General features: G+C 44.9%; 1 protein-coding gene across 2 annotated transcripts in view; it reads left to right on the forward strand.

The window, feature by feature from the left end:
• Positions 1-17,593, forward strand: part of Aox1 (aldehyde oxidase 1) — a 72,736-nt gene that overhangs the window by 19,822 nt on the left and 35,321 nt on the right. For both annotated transcript variants that reach the window (XM_021156825.3, XM_021156831.3), the window contains exons 7-19: positions 196-285; positions 1,777-1,857; positions 2,947-3,091; positions 3,665-3,757; positions 4,604-4,755; positions 4,942-5,035; positions 6,707-6,816; positions 7,652-7,836; positions 8,912-9,074; positions 10,910-11,002; positions 13,886-14,055; positions 14,344-14,458; positions 15,730-15,852. In XM_021156825.3, coding sequence (XP_021012484.1) covers positions 196-285; positions 1,777-1,857; positions 2,947-3,091; positions 3,665-3,757; positions 4,604-4,755; positions 4,942-5,035; positions 6,707-6,816; positions 7,652-7,836; positions 8,912-9,074; positions 10,910-11,002; positions 13,886-14,055; positions 14,344-14,458; positions 15,730-15,852 — 1,614 coding nt within the window. The remainder of the gene's footprint in view (positions 1-195; positions 286-1,776; positions 1,858-2,946; positions 3,092-3,664; positions 3,758-4,603; positions 4,756-4,941; positions 5,036-6,706; positions 6,817-7,651; positions 7,837-8,911; positions 9,075-10,909; positions 11,003-13,885; positions 14,056-14,343; positions 14,459-15,729; positions 15,853-17,593) is intronic.

Genomic DNA, 17,593 nt, shown 5'->3' on the forward strand with positions numbered 1-17,593 from the left:
TAGCATTCAGACTTTCGGTCGAGTTAGCTTGGATATGCTGAACTTTAAATGGCTTTCTCATATGCCACCTTCCAATATTGCCTCTGCAGCTTCGACTGCAGGCACCCAGTTACCAAGGGAATCCCCCGAGGAATTCTGACTGACTTGGTGTGTGTGTGTGTGTGTGTGTGTGTGTGTGTGTGTTTCCCCCATCAGGCCTCTGGCTGCTGTCAAAGTAAAGAAAATGGGGTGTGCTGTTTGGATCAAGAAATAAATGGATTGGCAGAATCCCAGGAAGAAGATAAGGTCAGTGCACAGCAAGGTTGTTATAAAGTTGTTCAAGATGTGAGGTGGCTGACATCACTTCAGCAGAACCGGTGGCTGCCCAGTTTGATGAACTTGACTGTGTCAATATGCTCCCCCTCTCATGCTCACTGTCTCTTTGTATTCTAAGAATTCAGCCTGCAAGGGAGTGGGGAATGGAGGAAGGAGAGTCTACAGTACTGTGATACAGTTAGATGGGAGGTGTGGCCTCTCGTTGCTCTGTAGCACTGTGGAGTAATTGTGTTTGACAATTAGTTGACGATTTCAGAATAACTAGTAGAGTCCTTCTCAACACACTGAAGCAATTCATGTATGAGACGCTGGATGCTAAGCAATAACGTGATCTTGCCCTGTGCATATACCACAGTGCCGCTCTGCTCCACAAACAGGTGCAGCTATTACACCAACTGAAAGCAAAAGACTCTATTTTTATAAACCTGTCACACCAAATTTGTCATTTTCAATGACCAGAAGCAAAGTGGAGACAGAAATGGAAGACCAAGGACAGGAAAGGTGGCAACGCCGACTCTCTGTTAAGTCCTCAATGTCTGGCTGCTCCTGTCTGTCTCCTCCACTGTCCCCAAACTCAAAGGAGAGTGTGTAGGGAGCTGCGGAGTGCAGAGGCCCACTGACACCTGCAGAGTTATTAGATGTCAGGTCCCTGACCGGGAGCTGGGACCAGGACTGATCATTAGGTCCTTTTTGTCTGTCTCCTTTTGTGGGAAGATGAGGCCATGTGAAGCCCATTCTGTCCTCAGATTTGTCAAATGACTAAGACTGGCCTTGAATTCCCAGCATGCCTGCCTCTATTTCCCAAGGTCTAGCCATCTTCTTCCAGTCTCAGCCTACAGAATATTTAAGGTAGAGGTGCTTGACCATGGTGCAGTATTTGCCCTTGTCACCTGTTTCCCCTCCTGCCATCCGAGTCACCTGTGCTCAGCCACAATCTGAAAGCATTACGTGGGAAATTCCAGAAATCATTTATGTTTCAAGTTCCACGCCATTGTGAATAGTGTAATGAACTCCGTCTACGTTGTCCTCTGCCTTACTTGGAACGTGTCCAGTGTATCCACGGGGCATACATCACCTGCCCATCTGTCACTAAGTAGTTGTCATGGCCATTAGACTGACTAGCACAGTAATGCAGTGCTGTGTTCAGATAATCATTATTATACTTAATAATGAATGACTCCGAAGCACAAGGCAAGGGATGCTGGGAATTCAGATATGCCAATGAGTAATTATAGAGTCCTTTTTATAAAAGTGAAAAGACAGGGGTAGGGTATGTTTAGTACTAGAGTATGTTGCAAAGATTTACCGTAAGAATGATTTTTTTTTTAAAATGTAATGTGTCTAAAAGCCTAAAGTTCAAATTGTCTGTGGTTTTGGGCACCTGCAGTGGTTGTGACAGAGCTCTCTCCTGAGAATAAGAGGTATTATGATGATAACTTCTGTCATTTTCTCTTTTTAAAGACAAGTCCAGAACTGTTCTCAGAAGAGGAATTTCTGCCACTGGACCCAACCCAAGAGCTGATATTTCCTCCAGAGCTAATGGTAAGGAACTCATGGTATGATGTCAGGAGGGGGCTTTTCAAAAATCTCATGGTGCAGATCCCAGATCTCCTCAGAGACACTGTGCAGGGGAGAGCGGTTAGAGTGGTTAAACTCACAGCTTGTCAGAGGGTGGGACGTATGTATCACACTTACCCCACCCCCGAGACTCAGGGACCATAGAGAAACGGGGTGGAAAGAGTGTCTCTTGGACGTGACAGAACCACTGCATTCATGAAGTCATTGTTTACACAAGGACAAACCAGTAAACATCCAGCATGGAGAGCTGAGAGGCTCACGACACCCAGCCTTAGCTCACACACCGTCGCTAGTTAAAGGCTGTGGGGAAGGGATGGTCAGTCTTCTTCAAGGGTATGACCTAGGTTGACCATGACCCAGTGGATGGCCCCATATCCATGTGGATGGATCGCACACATTGAATTCAGTAGGTTTTGGGGAAAAAAAAAAGGAGAAAATGAAGTTGCACGGGGGTTGTGGGGAGGCTGGAGGAGAGGGTGGAAGGTGAATCTGGGGGGAATTAGGGGAGGAATGGGAGGAATTTAATAATGATGTATTACATTTATATATAAGATTCTCAAAGAATTAATAAAACATTACAAAGAAAGAAAAAAAATACTGATGGGCAAACTGGCGCCAGCCAGCGTCCTCTCCTCAGAGTCCAGAATGTGTGGGCAGGAGGAGGAAGAGGTGGAGGGCAGAGCCACCACAAGGCATGGAGGATGTCAAACACAGCTGGTGGTGTCTGTTAAGTCACAGTCATGCAATCAGTGGCCTTCAATATCAGCTCGTTTTCTCCTCCCACTTATGCGCGAGTTCATTTTTCTGACAATTTGGCAAAAATTGAGCATGTTGCTATGTTAGAGAATGCCAAAATGGGTTTCTGGGAGATATCAGAGCCGATGGGAGCTGTTTCCATGGGTAAACTGTGTCAGACCTTAACTGTGAACTCTGGCTCCTGGGGAAGCTCTATTTTAGCTCACGAAATTTAGTTTTTAGATTTTCTTTCTCTAGAGTGAAAACAGAAGAGAATTTTGTCACAAGCTCTCTCAAATCCCTGTTGTTTTTCAATAGAGAATAGCTGAGAAACAGCCACCAAAGACCAGAGTGTTTTATGGTGAGAGAGTGACATGGATTTCCCCCGTGACTCTGAAGGAGCTTGTGGAAGCTAAATTCAAGTATCCCCAGGCCCCTATTGTCATGGGGTACACTTCTGTGGGTATGTAGACTCTTCTTGGGATGTTTTCTGAGGGAGCGAATTCAATGTATTGATGTCAGGAAAATAGCCAGAAAACCCAGTATTGTTTAAGAAATGTTACAGCATTGGGTAGCTGCCTGCCCTGTGCCTCACTGGCAGGCTTGCTGGCCCCATGGTAAACCAGCATCAGGGTACAGGTATCCTGGCTTTCCATTTGGGTACCACACTGGCTCTCATCCTGAAACTGCTCTGTCTTTCCTCTCTGGATGGCTTCTCAGTGGCTCTGACATATTTTATAGAGACACCAGGTTTGGAGCCTTCACCTTTTCCACATAGGCCTGGCGTGGCTGCCCATCTCTTCGCAGGGCCTCCAGGATCTGCTCCAAGTGAATCTGAGTGTTCCGTATCACACACGTTTTAGAGCTAACAATTCCAAAGGCTCCCTAAATATCTCTGCTTGTGGTTTGCAATAAACAGACCAATAAAAGGAAACAACTTCCTTATGTGCAAAGACATTGGTTTAGTCATAATTCAAAGTAGAGAGTCATTAGTGTCTTTTTGTTCTAATCTTGTGTCTCTCCCACAATCCCTTAGGGCCTGAAGTAAAGTTTAAAGGTGTCTTCCACCCCATCATAATTTCTCCTGACAGAATTGAAGAGCTGGGTGTCATAAACCAGGCCGGGGATGGTGAGTTCTTAGATTTCTTTTCCTATGGAAATGCACTCATCAAGTTAGCTGCTTAGTCCGACAGAGCGACAGGCGAGAGTCGTTTCTAGTCACAATTCACGGCCTCTCAACAGACAGTGTGGTGAAGATCTAGAGGGAGTCCAGGAAGAATTCTCCAAAGTTCCACTAGATGCTGTGTGAGAAGTCAGATTTTCACCGAGAAACTTTCCTATCTGCAGGATGAGGGAGACCATTCAAGGGGGAGTCTGTGTTGTGAGTGCAGAGCAAAGGATGAAGCAACCTGAGCAGGCTCGCTGCTCTCCAGAGCACAGCAGAGGGAAAGGGCTGTGCACTAAGCAGCTATAGTCTGACCTTTTCATTTCTGTGAAGGAAATTGGTCTAATGATAGTGAAAAGCAGCAGTCACCGTGGTGTGGGTTTGGGATAAAACTCTGAAATGCACTTCTCTGCTATGGCATATGGCATCTCTAAGACCCTGGGAAGGTGACTGAGCTGGATCTCAGTTTTGTGACCATGAAATGAGCCTATTAAGATCTCCTCGTTTAATTCATGGAGATTTTTTTAAAGCTACCAGTGAAATGTGATAGATTCAGTATTCAAAGAATCCAGCCTTCATGATCTCAACCATTAACCCCATCACACACCACTGCCATCACCACAGCCACCTCCATCACCATCGATAGCTCCACCATGGTCATTTGTCACCACAGTCGGCACTGCGTCACCACCAGCGCTGATAGGCACGATCGCATGCCTCTAGTGTAAAGGTTCCATGCCTGTAGCTTTGGTCTAACATTTTGAGGCCATCAGTGATTATGTAGCTTACTCACACAAGGCTTTACTTCAGGGCTGACCCTGGGTGCTGGCCTCTGCCTGGATCAGGTGAAGGACATTCTGGCTGATATAGTCCAGAAGCTTCCAGAAGAGAAGACACAGACATACCGTGCTCTCCTGAAGCACCTGAGAACTCTGGCTGGCTCCCAGATCAGGAACATGGCTGTATGTATTTGACAAGAAACATTGGGCATTCGTGTTTTGGGTGACTCCTTGGCATTCATGTCTTGGTGACTCCTTTGGGTTCTTTAAAGCTAATGAAGAGAACCACTCTGTAAAGCAGGACTTAAAGCCGCATCTTAGTTCTTAGGCTTTGTAACAATGTAACAAGTGAAAATCTGTTCTTAAAAGTCTCTAGGGGGCCACATTGTGAGCAGACATCTGGACTCGGATCTGAATCCCCTTCTGGCTGTGGGTAACTGTACCCTCAACTTACTGTCCAAAGGTAAACACCAGTCTCTGCTTGGGGGTGTTTTGGGGGATAGGCAGTAATATAACCTTGATTTGTTCCTATCACCTCTGAGCAGGCAGGACGTTCAATTTGGAAAATGGCAACACATTGTAATAATAATTTCCTTTGCCTTTTTGAGGCTGAAAAGTTGGTCAATCTTTCTTAAAACTACCTGCTAGTCTCTCCATCTGTCTCTTCTTGAGACCTCGCTCTACCAGAGGACCAAAGGTTTTGACCTTGAGACCTGATGCTGTAATTACAAATGTGTTTGGCTGCATTTGTAGGTATCCTGGGATTCCTGTAGCCTATTGGCTATAGGTCACACACATCTGCTAGGCGTTTCCTTACCCTGCATTGGACATCCTTGTGCTGGTAAATGTGACAAGGAGCCTCTGGCATTCACGTTTTGGGTTAATGTGAGTTGATCATTGGCAAAGACCACAGGTTCTGCGAGCCACCGAGCCCTTTGTTGGAGACACTCCACCATGGCCCCTGGGGTTTGACTCCCATGCCCTGCTTTGGACTTGTACTTAGCTAATCTTCATTGAATGCACATAGATCTTTTTCAACTGAATAATTATTGGACCTTCTGCTGTACTTATTCATGTTCTTGAGTGTTATTTTTGAAATTCAGTGCAGGGATTTTGTTTCTTACACCAATTTGTCTAACAGTTATTAGGAAATTCTACAAATATATGGAGGTTGCTTTTAAAGATATGAGCTAGCTTTCTAATATATATATATATATATATATATATATTGAAATATCTACTCTTTACAATGTCTAAACTACCGAATAATCTTAGGGTGGAGGATTTATATTTAAGGCATCAATTTAAGTAGCACACCTTTGTAAAAAAACAAAAAACAAAAAACTCCTGCCATGAGCAGTCAGTTTACATGAGAGAATACAAATACAAAAATCTTTTTAGATTTTTTTTTCTCCAAAGTTATATGTTATTATGGCTTTAAACTATTCCTGCCTCTGGTCCACTGACCAAAAGCTTTAGATGCCGTGGATGGAATATAACCAAATAAAAGAGCACCCACTGTTGTATAAATTCCAAATTCACTAAAAGGTTGTTTTTATAATTCACTTCTGTAGATAGTAAGGCTCCTGGTTATAGAGAAATATGAAATGGTTATGGATTGACTTGATCAGATATCAAAAGGGACATTAATATCTACTCCCTGGTAGCAGAGCCCTAAACCAGCTGTGCCATTAGGTGGAGAGTGCTGCTAAGGTCTCTGTTTTGTTTTTGTTTTTGTTTTTGTGGGTTTTTTTTTTTTTTTGACAGGGTTTCTCTGTATAGCCCTGGCTGTCCTGGAATTCACTTCCAGGCTGTCCTGGCTGGCCTCGAACTCAGAATTCCACCTGCCTCTGCTTCCCGAGTGCTGGGATTAAAGGCGTGTGCCACCACGCCCAGCTAGGTCTCTGTTCTTTAGGAAATTTTGACTGTGTTTTTATCTGCAAGCAAGTATATAAGACAAAAGAAGGGAGGAGGTCTAGACTGGAAGAAACATCGAAGAATGCTGTTAGAGAAGACACACCCAGACACACACGCACTCACATGTACACGCACACACTGCCACCAGCGCCACAACAACCAGTACAGTTATTCCCCAAGTTTGTTCAAGAGATTGAAGGTGTTCTTTTGTCCACAGATGGAGAACGGCAGATCCCTTTAAGTGAAGAGTTTCTCCGAAAGTGTCCTGAAGCAGATCTTAAGCCTCAAGAAGTCTTGGTCTCAGTGAACATCCCCTGGTCCAGGAAGGCAAGGATGGCCCTTCATTTCCCTTCCCAGTTCCCCTATCAGTCTGAGTGGGCTCACCCAGAAGGTGACAAAGGGCAGGTGTGCAGCACAGTCACTGTCACCCTGCTGTCCAGTCTCCTGCCATTTCTAGAGCTAGGACATCTCTCTTCCTCTGCCCCAAACTATAAGGTTACTTTTAAGCAGGTTATTTATTATTATTATTATTATTATTATTATTAAATATACCCTTTGTACTTTCAAACTGAGTGAGACAGGTCTGCCTGGATCCTGGCCTGAGAGAAGCTTTTAAAAAAGGCATTTGCAGTGGAAGGTAGAGGGGAAGAATGGGGTTGGGAGTTGGATAGACTGATGCTTGAGTTCTGGTTTCAAGACCTGAACTAATTACTGAACCACCTCAAGCCCAAGGCTCCTCGTTTGGACAGTGGTAGAATCGGGCCTACCTCATGAGTTGTGATGAGTTAGGGGCTGTTGTCCTGAGGAACCACACATTCCTGGCTCAAACAATGGAGACTGACTTTCTGGGAGCTCTGATAACAAGGGGTCAGCAGGGATGTTGGCTTCCTTTGAGGCTTCGGACCTTGACTGTAGATGTCTGTCTTCCACATTTTCATGTCTATGTCCGATGTTTCTTTTCTTAAAATGACACCAGGTAGTTTGGATTAGGGCCCTGGCTGATAATCTCACTTTCACTTAGCGTTTTGAACACCTTGTTCCCAAGTACCAATGTCCTGGTTTAAACCCAGGGCCTATAACAAAAGCTATGCTAACATCCAATCACCCCCTCCAGCATGGGGTTGACTCTCAGGGGAGTTCTGTTTGTGCCTCTTTTCTTCAGTGGGAGTTTGTGTCAGCCTTCCGACAAGCGCAAAGACAACAGAATGCACTAGCAATAGTCAACTCCGGAATGAGAGTCCTTTTTAGAGAAGGAGGTGGCGTCGTTGAAGAGTTATCCATTTTGTATGGAGGTGTCGGTTCAACCATCGTCAGTGCCAAGAACTCCTGTCAGAGACTCATTGGAAGGTAAGACCTGTGTCCTTAACTTCCAGGGAACAGAGCAACCCACCCTGTGGGAAGCTGTAATGAGAAGAAAGGATGCTTTAGCATCTCACAGTTGGATGGCTGGGAATTCCAGCACGATGTCAGTGTCAGTTCCATGTCTTGCTTTTAGCAAATTCCCAAGTGAGCATTACAGAATCTGCGTATGCAGTGTGTGTAAGCACACAGGTGTCTGTGTGCTTGTGTTAGTGTGTGCATGTGCACCCGTGTGTGTACACGTGTACCTGTGAGACAGAGACGGGGGTGGGGCGCCTATTCCCTGTACTATAAATTGCCATTCTTTTTGTGGGAAAAATAATAGAGATAATTTACTCTGATGAAAAGCAGACCATGTGCTAATCTTTCTTGGGAACTTACTAACAGAAGTTATAAATTAACAGAAGAGCAATTCAGACATGTGCCTTAAGCTTTCAATGCAGTGGTTCTCAACCTTCCTAATGCCGAGACTCTTTAATATAGATCTTCATGTTGTAGATATTCCAACCATAAAATTATCTTCATTGCTACTTTATAACTGTAAAATTGCTACTACTATGAATCGTAATGTAAATATCTGTGTTTTCCAATGCTCTTAGGTGACCCCGGTGAAAGGGTCGTTCCAGTCCCAAGTTGAGAGCCATTGCTTTAATGACTCAGAGTGTCTGATGCATGTCTTAGTTCAGTGTCTTTTAACTCCATGAACTCATTCTATTTAACCTTATGGGACATCAGTTTCCTTCTTTCGAAGAAGAGAACCATACCTGCCTTATAGAGTGGTTGAGAGGGTTCCATAAGTGAAAAAGCACAGTGCTCATTCTAGACCTGGCATATAGAAGTATCACAGGGGTAGAAGAGGCAGTGAGCGAGTCCTGAGCTAAGGACTCTGATGGTGGAGGATGTGGTGGGACCCAGCCCAGACACTTGGAGAATAGCAGACCAACCTGAACTTGGGTTGCCTGGCTATAGAGCCTGCTCTCATGGTTTCTATAAAGACCGAAGCAATTTGCCTTAGCTATCAGCTGAACCTACCTGACTGAGTCTCCTCCTCTGCCTCTCTCAGGCCCTGGAATGAAGAGATGCTGGACACAGCCTGTAGGCTGGTTTTGGATGAAGTCACCCTTGCAGCCTCAGCTCCTGGTGGGAAGGTGGAGTTCAAAAGGACCCTCATCATCAGCTTCCTTTTCAAGTTCTACCTGGAGGTGTCACAGGGTTTGAAGAGGGAGGTAAGAGGAACGGGTCCTGTGAACTGGGATGCCCAAAGCAGAGGCTCCAACCCCTGCCGGGGAGCTGTACATTGCAGAAGATAAAAAGCTAGGATCACATCCTACTGGTGGGTGTCCACTGGCCTGTCCTGAGCATGGCTGTGACTTTGAGGAAGAATTCCAAGGAGGCCTCAGACCTGAACGGGGGTTTTGCTTAACACCACTCAGTTATTACCACTTCCTGATAAACATGGCATGTCTGGATAATTCTGAGAAAACTTGTTAATGCGTGTAATGCATTTCCTTTCATATACTGAATGTTGTAAGTGAAGCTTACCTCTTATGCTTGGTTTTCTTGACTGGGTTTCCTTCATTTATAAGATGATGGCAGCCACCAGAGCACCATGAAGATGAGTCATCATAGGGAAAAGGCTTACCATAGTCCCTGGTGCCTCACAGTCCCTGGTGCCTCACAGTCCCTGGTGCCTCACAGTCCCTGGTGCCTCACAATCCCTGGTGCTTCATAGTCCCCGGTGCTTCATAGCCCCCGGTGCTTCATAGTCCCTGGTGCTCCATAGTCTCTGGTGCTTTGGGGGAATGCCGGGTAGAAATGGTAGTACTTATTAACACTAGTGATACACGGGCATTTATTTGCCTGCTTCCCCTTATCAAAGGGCTACATGATTGTTGCCTAGAGAAATCGGATGGGAAAAAGTTTTCTAGAAACTGTTTTCTGGTTCAAAGGAACCTGGACCTATTGTCCTCATGAGCCTCATGCTACCCGTCAACCCAACTAGACGAGAAGCCATGGCCCCTTGCCTTATATAGAGACCAACGCAATAACTTTAAGTAGTTGGGAGAGGCAGCGGGTTTGATAAAATTGAATCATACAGAGCTCACAAATAATTAATGAGATTTAATGCATAAATAAATAAATAAACAGAAGACAAGAAATCCTCCTTGATGGAGACTTTGAGATGTGTCTTCCCAGGATAGATGAGAATAAAAGCCAATGGATGGGCTGTATCAGACTTTTCAGATGAGGAGCTTGAAGTCATATAGAAACATATGACCTATTTCTACCACGTGATCAAAGGTGGAAAAGCAAGGCTAACTGTAGACTCTCCTAAAAAGCAGTAAAGAACACAATTTCTTGGTGAGTCAGCTGATGTAATTAGAGCTTCTGTGCTCCATTCAGCTTCCTCTCTTTGAAAACAATAGCTGTTGCTAGCTTTATCTTCCATTAAAATTGTGTAAGTTAAAAAAAATCATAGAGTATAGTTTAATGTCTCATCTAAAGAGGGGTGTGGCCCATTTCCTCTGTCCTCCGAGGGTCCTCTGCTGTGGGGTGGCGGCAGCTGGGCCACCTCTGCATACCCAAGAGCCTGGCTGGGTGCCACCATGCAGCTCTATCAATATTTGCAATAATGGGTGCTAGTTTTGGCTTTTCCTGCTTTAAGTTTGTTCTTTTCTGTTTTATTTGACTCCTCTTTTGTTGTGTTATGTGTCCCCACGTCACTTAGAAAAAGTCAGACTGTCTATCCAGACAAAGGTGAGAAAATAATGATTGGAAAATTGGGAAATTGCTAGTTATTGGAAAATAACCTTATGAAACGGAGATGGTGGAGGTCAATGACATTCTAATTTCATGTGACTTATCACCTCACGAGGAAGATATGTACCTTTCGGGGTTCATGGCCTGTAATCAGGGGGTTGTTTAAATTCTCAGGTTTCTGAACGGGTGAATGCTTAGCCAATGTCAGACGTTATAGCAGAGATGTCTGCTGAGAGTTATAGCAGGATTCCCACCCAGAACATTCTGGTAGATTTTAAGTGTCTACTATTTGCCTTTTCAGGACCCAGGTCACTCTCCTAGCCTGGCAGGCAACAATGAGAGTACTTTAGATGATCTTCATTCAAAACATCACTGGAGAACATTAACCCACCAGGTTAGTGCATGCGTGCGTGCGTGCGTGCATGCATGCGTGTATTTAAATTCAACGACAGAGCTCCAGGTCCCTTGCCTGCTGGTGATACATTGCCTTCTTCAGGGTTCACTGAAGCTTCAAAACCAGGTTGAGAGTGTAGTTTGATGACACAGCGTAGACAAGTCCCAAGCTTGATTCCTAGTACTTCTAAAAGAGAAAAAGAAACCAAAACCAATTAGAGATCTCGTTTAAAAAGAAACCTAGAAAATGTTGAAGAAATATGCCTGTTTTAATCTTACAGGCTCCCTTTTTTCTTTTATTATGGCTTTAGGCCAAGGACATAAACAATCTGTCTGTTGCTATATACTGTTTACCCTGGCTTTGTGGCGTTTGAAGCACACCCAAAGGCAAGTTCTGAGTTGGTTCAAGAGCTGTTTTGGTTCCTTTCAAAGGACCAAGGGCACACCCCATCCCAAGGGCCATGGAACCTTGAGGTACAGATATTATAACAGCTGCTGGTTTGCTTTGTTCCAGTGCTGGGATTCTTTCCTTTCCAAGTTCTTCCTATCTGCTTGGTTTTCTTCAAATGACATTTTACTGTTAAATCAAACATGAATGCTAAGAGTTATTTTCTAGATTTCCTGATGAAGGCTTACAGAGATTAAGGAGCTCCCCAGAGCTTTCAAATGGAGTTTTTTTCATAGCATCATAAAATGGAGCCATTTTGTTAGTAAACTGATTAAGACTTAATGTGTGTTTTCCTGAAATAATTGTCAAGAAACTGGACCAAGGGTTTTGTTGAATCAGGAATGGAAGAGGTTTTAAAATGGAGCTGCATCAGACCTGCTGTAGGATTTACTTATAAAAACTTGCATCTTGTCACAGTGAGCACTAGAGTTGCTGTAGGTCCCTTGAGGTTTTGAGTCCAATATGTTCAAAAAATTTAAATATGCCAAACTGCTTTGGAAGTGAACATTTTGAAAGTTAAAAACAGCTGCCTTCTCCCCTGGCATTCTGAAAAATTGTGTGGCCACAGTCTGTGACTTCTGAAAGTTCTAACATCACCTTGGCAATGAATCTCGTTCCAGAGAGGAGCTAAAGCCACTAATGAATATTCAGATCATCCAAAGGAAACTGAAAGTCTGCCATGTGGGGGCCAAGTCAGTGTTTGGGGTGCAGTGTATTTCCCACAGAGAAAATTTTGTTTTTATTTCACCCCATGGTTTCTTACACACACACACACACACACACACACACACACACACACACACACACACACACACGAGCATCCCAGTGTCCAGAGCAACTTCAACCTTTACAACCAACACTTTGCCCAAATCACTTCCATGCTTTGGAAGTTCACTTTCACTGTCCTCAAGAACACTGAGGTCGTCGGATGACAGAGAGGACAATTGTTTGGCATCATGGTGTTTGATGAGGTGGATCCTTGCTTAAGCTACAGATTGAGGTGTAGCAAGCAAGCTGAGGACTGCAAACTGTGGACCTCATGGCAGAAAGTAAGAGAAAGACAGGGGCTACACTCCAGCTTTAAGCCCTAATGGCTTAAAACTTCCGGTAGCTGATTGTCCCCATGTGGCTTCAGGAGATTGCCTAATGGAGGAATAGCCACCTTTTCTCACCGTGTCTTTAGCCGTGTAACAAGGAGAAGGTAGCCAAGTGTGCTTGCCCACAGTCCCTTGCAGCTGGTGGCTACTGATAAATCAGTCTTCACATTCGGCTATCCCAGGCTTGAGACTTTCCGTGGTCTTTGGCAGACCTGGCACAGTAAAGTTTTAAAAGATTTTCTCCACAGTTGTGAAATGTTCCATTATTTACAGTAAAAGGTGTTAGCATTAATAATAGAAAACTCCAGGAGCCTTAGAGATCCCTGCTGGCATGTTCGCGTGCCCAGTGTCCAAGCCTATAAGTTACCTACAAGTTTGCTTTTCAGGAAGGAAACAGAAAATCTCTGAGAGTATTTTATAAAAACATAAAAGAGACATGGATCATTTTTTCACTCAAATATTGTGCGAGCTGAGAGCCTAACATGTACTTGGTGGGGAGTGGGGGAGGGGTGTCAGAAAAATAATCTTGACCTTCTGCAACACTTGAGAAAACAGGCCAGACTGACACCTGTCATTTGTCCTTTCATCACCATCCAGTTCTCTAATGGCAGTTGTGTGTGTGTGTGGGGGGGGGGGGTGAAAGGTTGGGGTGAGGGTAAGAGGTTGGGGGTGGGGGCTAGGACTGGGGGTGAGGGTGAGAGGTTGGAGGGGTGAGAAGGTGGGGGTGAGGGGGGTTGGGGTGAGGGTGATTGGTTGGGAGTTGAGTGGGTGGGGTGAGGGTGAGAGGTGGGGCTTGGGGGTGAGGGTAAGAGGTGGGTGGTTGGGGGTGGGGGTGTGAGGTTGGGGGTGAGAGGGTGGGGGTTAGGGGTGGGGTGAGGGTGAGAGGTGGGGGTTGGGGTTGGGGTTGGGGATAAGAGGTTAGGGAGTGAGAGAGTGAGGTGGAGATAATGGAGTCCTTTGGCAAGAGAGCAGTTGGATCCATGGAACTAGCAGATGATGGAGCTACTTTAGATCTCTGCTCACACCTGAATTCCCACGTGTAAATTTGATTTCATATTTAAAAAGAGATCGAATCTATGTGCTTAGACAAATAGAGTTTCCACTAGTGATATTTGGCATCTACATTCCAAAATCTAATAAAAAAATGCACCACATTCATACATTTATATTTGGCTGCCAAATTGTTCCCATAACCTGTTTGGAGTAGTGAAAATAGTGACTGTATTCTGGCTTAAGCATGAGTTTACATAGCTACCCTCTCATGCGAGACATACATCCTGTGATTATTCCTACGATCTCTGTAGAAATATGAGTTATATGTCGGTTCTTCATTAAACAGAATGTAGACCCAGCACAGCTGCCTCAGGACCCCATTGGACGTCCCATCATGCACCTTTCTGGGATTAAACATGCCACAGGCGAGGCCATCTACTGTGACGACATGCCTGCAGTAGACCGGGAGCTTTTCCTCGCTTTTGTAACGAGTTCAAGAGCACACGCTAAGATTGTGTAAGTGTCTTCCCACCACACATAGGAAGATTCTTCCTGCTAACTCTGCCCGGTCAATGAAGAGTAGGTAAATGGAGGCTTGCTGCCACCCACACTAGAGATGAAATGGGATTGAAATATAGGATTCCTCACAAAATCTTGCACAAGTAACTTTATGATGCCTCACTGCCTGGCAGACAACTGTCAAAGCAATTAATTCTCTGACAGTCCTTAGTTTCCAACTGCCACATTCTTGGTGTCTTTGGGCTGTGTGACTGCTCTGTGAAGCCATCTGATATGCTTTCGTAGGTCCATTGATCTGTCGGAAGCTCTCAGCCTGCCTGGTGTGGTGGACATCATTACTGCAGATCATCTTCAGGAAGCAAACACCTTCGGCACAGAGACATTTCTGGCCACAGATGAGGTACTGCCTTCTTGCTGTCTGAGCAATTTTTCCAGTTACCAGCTCTTCGTATTTTCGTGGGGATAGTGTCTAATTTTCATACCACAAAGAGTTCAATATTCTTTGAGCAATAATCATGAATCACAAATATTCTAATAGATATGAACTCAAGTTTATTCATTTCCCACTTAAGTAGAGTTGGTTGGTGATGTAAGCTGTTTTCAGGGCTGGGGGGGTGGGACTCAGTTATTGGAATGCTTGCCTCGTATGCATGAAGCCCCAGCATCCATCCCCAGAACTACATACACTGGACATGGTTGTGTATGCCTATAAATCCAGCACTTGGGAGGTAGAGAGAGAAGGATCAAAACTTCAGCGTCATCCTCAGCTACACAATGAGTCTGAGGCTAGCTTGGGATACACGGGATGCTGTCTTTAAAACAGATTGCTACTTTGATGTCTTATTAAAGTTGTAACATTATGCTGCCAAGAAACATGAAAGATGACATGGCAGAGAATTATAAATTTGATATATAAATTTTCGAACCCCTACCCAAGCATCTCTGGCTTACCCCAGTCCCAACATGTCCCAAGCTCAAGTTTTGAATTCAGTTAGCCTCTCCAGTGTGAAGTCATTCCTTGGCTCTTGATCTGAAAGTCCTCTCTCCTTCTCTGAAGTCTGATTTGTTTATTTACGCCGTCATATATCCCATGGAATTTTAAAATAAGCTCAGCAAAGAGGTTTGGACCCTGCCCTCACCACAGCCTCCATTCCAGAGAAGACCTAATGGACCCAGCCCTCCATCCTTGTTCTAAATTCATTTACAAGTTGTAGATACCCTCCTACCTATTGTAGTTCCTGCAGTGAGAGCTCCTGCTTAATCTATGTACATATTTCACGTTGTATTGCTTCCCATATGATAGTGAAGCCAAGAGGAGTTGTTCTAACAGAGATTCCCCGAAAGTTTCAAATGATCAGCTTTGGCTACTGGATCTCAGGCTACTGCAGTACAACAAAGGCAGGATTCAGATTCTCTGCATATCTCAATCTACTGTCTACATCATTTCAAACAGCCCCTACCTCTGGCTCTCCCAAGTCTGAAGTCAAGGTTGAAGCTCTCTGTGGCCTCCCTGTGGCAAGGCTGTGTAAGCTGGCAGAGGTCATGTGAATTATGGCTGTCCTCTGAAGTCTACCCCCACACAAGCAGAGTCTGACCCTCTCTGAACGGAAGAGAGGAGCACAGCAAATGACAGGAGTCTGTCTGTCTTATGCCCTCCTTTCTGTGCCACAGGTACACTGCGTGGGCCATCTTGTCTGTGCCGTGATTGCAGATTCTGAGACACGGGCAAAGCAAGCGGCGAAGCAAGTGAAGGTGGTCTACCAAGACTTGGAGCCTCTGATCCTAACGATTGAGGTATGAGCTCAAGCAGATGGCCGTTCAGGGAATGGTGTGTCTGGAATAGGAAGATCTATCTGATGGAATGCACAGGAATAGGAAGATCTGATGCAGTAGGCTTCTGCACAGAGTATCCGTCGGCTCAACGTGTATTGGCAGTTTCCACGGGAACCTGGTTCTTTCTGTCTCTTCTCTGGTGCTCACAACCCAGCTTTGTCCCATGTAGTTCCAGGGCAGCCAGGAATCCTGGGTTTCTCTGTTCATGTTTGTGATGAGTGGTACACTATTGGCCCAGCGATTCAAACATGTCTGAGATCCAGATTCATTTGGCTGCTTCAGTCCCATGTCTCTCTCTGGACTAATGTCAGACCAGATGAACAGAAGATCTGTTGTCACAACTGAGGTGGGGGTGGGGCAGGTCTCTCCATGAAGTACATGGGCTGTCTGGGGTGTAGACACCTAAACAAAGGTAGTAGCATGGTTTGGAAGGGGAAAGGTAAGAATGCTGGGCAGGCAGCTGAGATAGCACAACCAGTCCTGCAGCTCTGACTTGTAGTCTCTCTTGCTTTGGCAGGTACACAGTGAGTACCCATAAGATATTCCATGTAGCAAATACCACAGATACTCCTTTAATATTCTTTTTTTTTTTTTTTTTTTTTTTTTTTTTGGTTTTTCGAGACAGGGTTTCTCTGTGTAGCCCTGGCTGTCCTGGCACTCACTTTGTAGACCAGGCTGGCCTCGAACTCAGAAATCCGCCTGCCTCTGCCTCCCGAGTGCTGGGATTAAAGGCGTGCGCCACCACGCCCGGCTTCCTTTAATATTCTTTCATGCAAATCTTAAATACCCATGGGACATGGATCATATGACGCCTACAGAATTTTGGCAACTAAGCAATAACAACTACAACAACAACTTAAAAAAAAAAAACCAAAACCCTGGAATCTTGCATTTTTATCTTAATTTTTGTACAGAAGTTGAAAAGTTACAGAGGTTGTAAGACATGAACTGGTGGTGTTCGCCTATGCACATCCCCTTGACCCTTGAATTATGGCCTTTGCATAGATGTCAACAAAACAAGCAAGGTTTCCAGGATGTACATGGTGTCCATGCTCTGTGGTGAGCCTCTCGCAGAACGGGAGAGAGAGCCTTGGTAGAGGACAAGGGCAGGTCTGCCGGGCGTCTTCCTTGGCAGCAGAGGCCTTTCTGTGGCACGGGTGTGTTGTGTAGGTCATCTTATCTAAAGTGAGAAAGCAGTTGGCCAAGGTCAGTGTCTTCACAAGATCTTGGCCTTGGGTCTACTTCCTGTGGTGCTTTGCTCGTGGGTACGTGGCCCTTAGCTCTGGAAAGTTCCCTTCGTGTTTTCAAATTAAAATAAAACCACGTCAAGAGCACAACAGTAAGAAGTGCTGCTGATTCTCTAGCCAGAGTGCAGTCCTAACCTCCTTTCTCTCCTCTGCTTCTTCCATCCCCTCATTCCATACTGTTCTGCCCTTTCCATGCAATCTCTGCTGTTGAGCTAGAATTATGTTTTAAAGGGAATTGCATGAGTGATGAGTGCTTCAACAATTTTTTGTTTGTAATCTTTATCCACTTTGCCCCTTTGGCTTCACAGCCAAATGAAAGTTGCACATAAGCCCTTGCTACCTCAGCCTCGACCAAGAGACCCTACTTGCTTGCCAAAACATCAAATATTGGTATTGCATGAAAGTGTCACCTCTCATTGTGGTTAGAGGTTAAGCTCTCTAAGGTCACTTACCTG

The sequence above is a fragment of the Mus caroli genome, unplaced genomic scaffold (assembly GCF_978045245.1).
Source record: "Mus caroli unplaced genomic scaffold, Mus_caroli_1 scaffold_1, whole genome shotgun sequence".
Lineage (NCBI taxonomy): Eukaryota > Metazoa > Chordata > Mammalia > Rodentia > Muridae > Mus > Mus caroli.